This window comes from Zerene cesonia, chromosome 15 (genome assembly GCF_012273895.1).
Source record: "Zerene cesonia ecotype Mississippi chromosome 15, Zerene_cesonia_1.1, whole genome shotgun sequence".
In the NCBI taxonomy this organism is placed as follows: Eukaryota; Metazoa; Arthropoda; class Insecta; order Lepidoptera; family Pieridae; genus Zerene; species Zerene cesonia.
The window spans coordinates 4,721,187-4,730,503 of NC_052116.1; the positions used below are offsets into that span (position 1 = coordinate 4,721,187).

A 9,317-nucleotide genomic window follows, 5' to 3' on the forward strand; every position below is an offset into this window, starting at 1 on the left:
ATATTCACCCGTGTCGAGATTTCTGTCTAAATCATTTACTTTCATAACTTCCATACCTTAGCCGAGGTTTATTCTGCAAATACTTAACGCTTTTCTGGTTTTTGGACCAAAACCAGAATATCCATTTATATTTACTACTTGAGCTTAGTTATACGTCATGCTTGTTAATGAAAATGGAATCTTCAATGTTGTTTTCTTTTTCGTGGAATGTTATCTACAATGGGAGTTGGAACACCTGAATTTGCAAATGAAAAGGAGAAACATATTCTCCAGTCTGCTGTTTAATATCATCATAATCATTTGTATATTTTACAGAGAATATGCGAATAAGAGCAAATATGGGTATATCTGCTATTCTACTTTGTTTCTTTACAAAGTAGAATAGCAGATATACCCAGGAAAATCTGTAAAACAATGTTGCAAGGAAAATAAAAACCGTCATTTTTAAAATAATTTCTATTATGCAAATCAGGCATTGTTTTGTAGTTGGTTTGGTGATGAAATAAAATGAAATATCATACATAATAATATATACATTTTTAAATAGTTGTTTGCGCATAAAAGCAGTTATATTGGTAAACTATTTACAAATTTGGGCTAATTCCAGATATGGAATGTTGTGTTTAATTTTAAAATAAAGCTAAGTTTTTAATAATATGTTTTACAAGGTATATTATTTACAGCATAATTAAATGTCTGAAATCAGCATCTTTACATTGTCTATTTGATGAATACAAAATATTTAGTTCCTTGCACATTCTTGATGCACATGTTATCATCAGTCTCAATATGTTTAAGTACCTACTATACCTAAAATTTGGCAATTATAGGAATTTCAGTCCTGGATAATCATATTATTTTTTGAAATATTTTGATTCATCTGATCATTTTCATATTCCACAAAATCATCAAATAGGCTAGGCCAAGCCTCTGTATCATCATAGCTACTGAGATCATCTCCCACAAATTCACAAAAGTTCAAAAACATATACCAAGTGTCTTTTGGTATGCCTCGTATGTGTGGATTTTTTTCTAAATAGCTTAACCATTTATCTAAGATTGGGGGTTGATTGTTTGTAAAGACTAGGCGCCATAGAAGAATAGCTATATCGGAAGGAAGAATCCTTTGACCAGTACTGACATCGAGACCAAATTTAAATGTAAATCTATATAAATCCTTAAACTGTTCAGTGTCATTTTTCAAATCATTTGTTATATTACATAATTTCTGCTGTATGCCTTTCACCGAGTCAGTATTCATGCTTTGGAGACCTTGTATAAATTCCAGCCGTGTAAATCGACACATTTGACTAGCATTAAGCTTCCAGGCTAGAACTAGAACTTTAAAATCATCTGGGTTTAACTGTAAATCATTACATAGGTTTTCTATACCTTCGGCTAAGATAGCATCCTCTAATGAATCTTTGTATTGGTCAAATAAGTGATTAATTTTAATTTCTGAAACATGAAAATCATTTGATCCCAGTGATGACATTGTTCGAGAAATGGAAGGCAATTTTTTTGCTTTTGTCTTTTCTGAATTTCCATGAAATTTGTGTATACTAGATAGATCAGAATTTTCAATTACTGTAGGTATTACATTAGCGTTTTCACTACTTTGTCTATATGAATTTATGTTATTATCATTATTATGTAGCAAAGGTTCCTCTTGTGGATAGTCAGATATTACAGCATTGGGGACTTGATTTATTGTGATAATTTCTGTTATCTCTGAAAAAAAACTTATAGCATAATACATACATACTACACAGTGTCATAGTGTTATAATGTTCATTTTTATATAAATGATTTAGTAACATATTGTTAACATAATGCCACTATATTTTTTACACTATATATTCAAACGTATTTGGGATATAAGTTACTTACTAACAATTTATATATAACTAGCTGCGCCTCGCGGTTTCACCCGCATAAGTCTGTATCCTTACAAACTTTCGCATTTATAATATTAATAAGTAGGATTCATGAAAATAATCATGGGCTATACAAGAACACCCTAGCTTTCTTTTAAATGTGTGAAATCTTAAATATTCATTGGAGGTAAGAACAATCATGTAGAAAACCTTTTGTTGGATTGTAACTTTTGAGAAGATATTTTTTTTACATTCTTTTTTGTGCTTGTAACTTACCATCGTTTTTCCTATTAGGTGATGTCACGACATCAGCATTTGTTTGGTTATCGAAGCAGCTAAGACAATGGCCCATTTGATATAATATATATATTCTTTGAAAATCTCATAGAAATACTCGTGTAAACTGTACCAGATATATTTTTATCTCTTTTTACACCACCACTATGCAACATAATGAAAAAAAATTCTTTTAATAAATGGTGTTTCTAAATAATTCTTCACACAAGTCTGAAACAAAAATATTATGCATAATAATGCGATTACTTTTAATATACAACAATTACATTTATATTTCAATGATGTGTACATACCATCTTCAGAAATCACGAAATAAATTGCAGCAGAGGTCAGATCCTAAACAATTTATTTTTATCGGACATAACTAGTCTTTGCATATTTGTTTTTCTATTTTATTATTTTATATTGATGCAAGGGATGCAATGTCACATAGACCAAAACTTCATAGCTTTTTAAAAATGCTTAAAGAAACAAAATTTCAGATATCCCCTCAGATGGAATATCCTACAGAAATCAAAACAGGATAGAGGATATCAAGAGGATATTTCACTTTGTTAAAATTTAAATGTCACATTTTGACAACCAATTGACACTCCCCTAGAATCTAGGCTCATCACATTATAATAATTACAGATGATATAAAACAGTTTTATTAAAAAACCTATTTCTTGTGAATAAAATAAAATAAAAATAAAACAACATAATACCGTTGAATTGGATACCCGAATTGATTAATCAATTACGGGGAGAGACTTTAATATGTCAGTATGTTCTGTTCCGTTGACAAATTGTAATCCATAACATACTGGCTTACAATTTGATGTAATATTTTGACCTTAAATTTATCGATGTGAATCCGATACACTCTGAAATAGCATTCAATTTGATGAGTTACGTCAGGTTCGATTTACCTACTTAAATACTAACGTTTCACCCGCAGCTTCTCTCACGCAGATATATACATTTTTTACGACCAATGAGATGTATAATACTTTTTTAGGGCTTCAGATGTATAAGAGTCAACAAAACACAACCGTATTTGATTTTTAAGAACCCATGCAATGATATTATCATTTCATATAATTTAATGATAAATTCGCAATTTTTTTTTATACCCAAGCCCATTCCATCGAAAGCTACCCCTGTAAACATTATTTTAGAAAATCAAGCCTATAAATTAAACCTAATATCGGTCTATCACCATAAAATATTTTATCAAAATCTGTCAAGTACATATATTTTACATAACGGACGCACAAACAGAAAAAAAACATTACTTTGGAGTCTATGTAGTTTATACGCAAGTATTGCGTCAACCGTTCTATTTTAAATATATTAATGTGCAATAATGGTCTGGTTACTGCTTCATAATGAATAGCAACTATAGTAGAAACTGCTTTGCAAACCGGTGATTTGCAAGCCTTTAACAAAGAGAAAAAAAAAACTGGTGATAAATATTAAATAACGTATTTAGACAAATCAAATTCAATGTCTCATTGTATTAATAAATGATTGAGTTTGAGTTCGAGTTTGAAATTAAACAGGATAGATCTATTGGTTGCCGATTTAGAATGGGACACATTTTCTCCATATGACAGCTTTTCAGCCGCGAGAGCTCAGTCTTGATTATATAGTGTGCCCATGTCGTTATCTTTTACTGTATAAGCGAAGGACTTATCTGTTCCTATTCTCTGTCTACGTTTAACATGTATTGTATGTCTTATTGTGAATGGGTACCTTGAATAACTCAAAAGCCTTGTATGTTGTCTAAATAAATATACCAAGGTTGAAAATTTATAAACATTGAAATGACATATATGAGCGTTTATTTTTTAAATTTTACATGCGTTGTTTTTGAACTTAGTGATATTTGATAATTAGTTTTTTGTAGAATCGATTAACGGTTGATAACAAATTGTTTGTGAAACATTATAATTATTCAACTATGAGTGTAATCGAAGATACTTGGGATGGATTAATTAATTTGAACGATATAGAATACAAAACTCACATAAACTTTGAAAAAAGTTTGGCAACGTTAACGGAACAAGTAACAAACATATTAGACGAATATTTAGGCAAGCAAAAACCTAATATTTTGGAAAATAAAGCTTGTAGTTCTGATGAATACTTACAGCACATTGTGGAAAGTAACACTAGCTTAAAACAAGAAATTGACTTGAAGCTATTGGATTTGACTCAAAAACAAAGTCACTATAAAAATTTTAAAGAAGGTGAAGTATTTACAGTTATATAACTTTGTATATTGTTATACTAATTTTGGTTTTTTAATTCAAAACATAATTTTAATATTATGCTGATGAAGAGTGGTTAAAGCTTCCTATGATATTGACTGTGGTTGGTTCCAGTGTTGGCAACCTGAAGTGGACCGACTATCGTACCCCGGGGCGTAAAATTATCGTACATGGAACGAAATTATCGTACTTTTTAGGATAATGTCTATTACAGATAAATAAATCATATACATTGTAATATTGATATGCATGCAAGTACTCTATAGTTAATCTTTTTTAAACCACCGCTGTCAAATCAACAGAACACTGAAATCCAAATGTTTTACACGTGGCACAGACCCTGAACTTTTTGATTCCCTTTCCACTTTAAGTTCAATAAATGCGCCAAGCGTAAAATTCACTCAGACAAAATTTCACTGTTCTCATGCAAGTTGGATACATAATCGAAATATCGAACTATTATTCTTTTGTTCGCATTGGTAGATGCTATACTAATCAATAAGAAAGCGTATACAGCAGACGCTGGATAAAGTTACAGTATCGACAGTGGTGAAACTTAGCATAGGGAATCGTAAGAACCAATAGGTATAGGGAACTTGTATTTCCCGGTATTTTCCCAAGACTTAATTGGACAAAATAAATCATGCTAATTCGATTTAGACTATCAGCGCATGAGTGAAATAGTGTAAATTCTCAAATTTTGCATCATGATAGAAATTATCGTATAATCTGCGTACGATAATAGTATGCTATCGTACATCGTACGTAGGTACAAAATTATCGTATGTGTACGATAATTATCGTACGGTTCCGAACACTGGTTGGTTCCTAAGATGGATTAACATGCAAATTTACTAAAAATCCGATTAATGTTTTTTTTATCTCCCATCCCCTTTTTTTATAAACTTATAATATTTGTAATGACACACAATTATATGTACAATTTCTTATTACAACTGCTGGAAATATAAAATCAGTTGCATCTTTATAGATATTACCATTTCGAGTTATATATTGTTTTTTATTTAATTTTCAGTTGGTACTAATTAGTGTAAAATGACAATATCTAATAATACACTTGTTTAATTTCAGAGCAAAAACTTTTAACCAAAGAAATTAAAGAAACACATGAAGCTTTTTTGATGGCTAAAAAGTATTATAAGAAGTTTTTAAAACTATATTACACAATTGAATCCAAAGACATGGAAAAGCAAGTAATTTTCATCCAATTTTTTACTGAGTCTAAAAAAGATGTTGAAAATTACTCCATAAGACTACTGAGAGAACCTAAAATAGGAAAATACCAACGTAAGTGAATTCAATTATTCTATGAGCTTATTTAACTACCAAGTTATTGTTAAGATTTGTTAAACAAATTATAATTTTATAAAATTGTTAAAATTTGGTTATATAATACTTATTTTTATGTATAGATAATTAGATAATTAAGTAAAGTGTTTTATTTCTTTTCTTTGAGACTTGTATTTCATATAATAAATTATGATAAAATAATAGACTGCTAAATCAATTATGTTAACATTTTATATTCATACATAAAATATTAGAAATAAATGCAGTATTTTGTAATTTTGCTTCTTTTTTACAGTACAAGCTATGACACCAAAACTTACCTTATTCAAGGATATACAATTAATACTAGGAGAGAAAAATGATGTGCCTGGTATATTGTGTTGCATAAGAGATGAATTTAAATCTATAAGAGAGAGCAAAAAACTTAAAAGAATGAATTAGACATAGGTATTATTTTAGTTTATCTAATTACTTCCAATTCTTGTTTTTATACTGTTTCAAAAAGTCAATATGACAATTAACAAATAAAAAAAAATCTTAAAAAATCAACAATAATGTGTTCACACACATTCACCCAGAAGTTCAGATAACAAATGCCCATATTTTAACCCTGTAAATCAATGACCCAGAGAAGATGAGTTCATTAGCAAGTAAATATACATATTATATTGAAATGATTATATACATTTTGCACTGTAAATATAATTAATATATTGTGACAATAAGGTATTATATTAAGTTTCTTTTAAAATAAAATAAAAACATGTATTAAAATAAAAATTTATTTTTAACTGTAACAACCATTACATTTAGGTAATTCTGTCTTGAGGTAATTTGATGTTTGTGTATAAATGTATACATACATACTTTTAACAATAATATTTATATATTTATGGCAGAAAACAAATACTGATTCATTAAAACATTTCCAGTGTCTTGGTATAACATAACCATATAATATACTCCATTGTAAATTTTAATATGTAGTTACATTAAAATAATTATCATTTATACTCGAAGAAACCTTGTGTTCCTTAATTATAGCCTACATTAGCCTTAATAAAATATACTTTGACAATTAATTCAAACTAACAAAATTGGTGTATTTGTAAATACCTTCTGCTATCCTATATCTAAATAAATAAAAATACAAATTTATGAGACTCTTGAAGTTAAAATTTCTGTCCAGAAATACATGAATAATTTATGTCAAAAATATTAAGTTCGTTCCATCCGCCTCGCCATCGTCGGTGGTACATGCTATGCATGTCACTTGGGGATCACACTCATATCCAATGGTGAAAGGATTTCTTAAATTGATCCAGTAGTTTCTGAGATTAGCGCATTCAAATAAACTAATAAACTCCTCGCCTTTATATTATTAACAGAAATACAGAACAAAATATTCTGAATTATACAGGTACTCTCTATTTTCCACTTGTAATTAATGATACATATTTAAATACCACGTGAATGCATATATTTATTTTATGGTTTAATTTGATAAAAATCGTCGAGAATTGGAAAAGACGCTGAGAAAAAGTATTGCTACCTGTATTTTTTTTATTTAATAACAATTTTTTTATTTAGATAATATTTCTAGAAAAACGCAAATATTTATGTGACTTAATAAATTAACCACGATAACCACGATTCATGAGGGTTTTAATGGTCGTTAGAGTTATAATGTTCACGATTATATGTATTATAAATTGAATATTCTATTCATAAATTGATTTTTTGTTGCTATTGTATGGTATATGTATTGCCGATCACACAGATTCAACACACACTCGCAAGTGTAAAACGACATTTGCAAATGATTATGCTTAATTTTGATTACATTCGCGGTTTTCTAAGCTCAGGTCAGTCAGTTTTTTGAGCGAATATCAAAATGTAAAAACTCTGTACCTACTACACGCAGTCGCCTACACATTCGTATGACCAGTTGCGCACTCGATTGCTTCCATGTGCGCAACACAAGTGCGTATAAGAAAATTCCGTCCATTCGTGTTTTTTTTTATATAATAGCGGGCAAACGAGCAGTCGCGTCACCGGCAAGCGGTGATTGACGCTGCCCATAAACATCCACACAACCTGGAGAGTTTACCGGGTGTAGTTTTCATAATTCATGACTTCGTATAGCGTATTTTAACATACAATAGATATACATAAAGAAGTATATGACCATGCGTGCGGAACAGTCCAACCGCACTAAAAACATATCATTTCTTCACTCTACATTACTCATAAAATCACAAGCAAGATTGACACATTTGTAAACATGCCATTGTAAACATGAAGTGCCCAAATTCGCACATGCTAAATTGCGTATGCGAACCCATTTGCAAATTATCTATTTATGGATAAATATCTGACGTTCCTTCATATGCACGCAAACAATCGTACAATATCGAATATATGCACCCAACACGTGATCAAGGTAAAGACCGCACTTTTTCCAGATTCATTTTTATGTCTTGAATTTTAAATAGTCAGTAATAATTCTACTATTGTAATAATTCTTGAATGCCAAGGATATTTCAAACGGCTAATACTTCAAATGTAACTGGGAACAACTCTTCTTGAAATTTTTTATAAATTATAACAAAAGATTAATAACTTAAGGTTGCACTAGTATAATATATTATAGGTATTTATTGTGAGATAACGTAAAAATTAACAAAAAAATATGTTCTAAGTTATAGTTTGTCATAGCAGTATCTAACTTAATAAACTTTCAACGTTAGCAAACTATGAAATATAATTATTTTTTATAAATTCTTTTATAATAACGATTTTTATAAAGTAGGTCGAAGGGCATAACAATGTAAAACATTAAGGTTTTATAATGCTAACCCTTATAAATAAGGTTCTATTTGAGCTCGGTCATATATGCATTATATTTTTTCGATAGTATATCAAGAGAGCAAACTATTTATTATTATAATCTTTTGTATTGCGAATAGGAAATTATTTAAAAAGTTATTTAATCATAATCACTAATGGTGATTCCGTTAGTGATTATGATTAAATCCATAGGAATACTTAAATATATAAATAAATAAATAAATAAATAAATAAATAAATAAATATATAAAGAGCTCGGAATACTATCGTTACACATATAGTAAATGCTTTTTCATAGATATATAAAATATCCAACCGTAACTGTTTCGGGCTTAATCACCATACGATTATAAAAATATACATTTTTATAATTTTCTTTTATAGTTAATGCTTAGTTAGTTTAGGATATTTTTAATTTACCATTTGCTCCTCCGTTACTCTCATCGATTTTAGTTTCTCTGATAATTTTGGAAGAATCTGGTGAAATATCCGTGTTTTGTGCAGCATTGATAAGTCTGGATTTCGATGGCAATAATAAAGCTCCTATAGCTATAAAATGCAGAGAATAATATAATCGCCTGAAAGAGAAAAAAACAATGTTGTTTAAAAATGTAATTAGGGAAGTTAACGATATCGTCAACGCTATGAAATTATGAAAGAAAATGGTAAAATATCAAGAAATGAATATACTTGAATAAAAGTGAAATATTAACAGTGTGAAGATGTT

General features: G+C 29.1%; 2 protein-coding genes across 2 annotated transcripts; one reads left to right on the top strand and one right to left on the bottom strand.

Moving 5' to 3' along the window:
• Positions 1-448: 448 nt before the first annotated feature.
• LOC119832276 (DCN1-like protein 3) lies at positions 449-2,766 on the bottom strand. The gene is made up of 3 exons (XM_038355936.1): positions 2,468-2,766; positions 2,154-2,384; positions 449-1,731 (listed from the first exon to the last, which is right to left on the bottom strand). Exons 2-3 carry the CDS (start codon positions 2,227-2,229, stop codon positions 836-838), a joined length of 972 nt encoding a protein of 323 aa, XP_038211864.1. The 5' UTR covers positions 2,230-2,384; positions 2,468-2,766; the 3' UTR covers positions 449-835.
• A 1,243-nt stretch (positions 2,767-4,009) lies between these two features.
• LOC119832278 lies at positions 4,010-6,262 on the top strand. The gene is made up of 3 exons (XM_038355938.1): positions 4,010-4,408; positions 5,522-5,737; positions 6,036-6,262. The coding sequence occupies exons 1-3, from the start codon at positions 4,120-4,122 to the stop codon at positions 6,179-6,181; spliced, it is 651 nt and encodes a 216-aa protein (XP_038211866.1). The 5' UTR covers positions 4,010-4,119; the 3' UTR covers positions 6,182-6,262.
• The last annotated feature ends 3,055 nt before the right edge of the window (positions 6,263-9,317 follow it).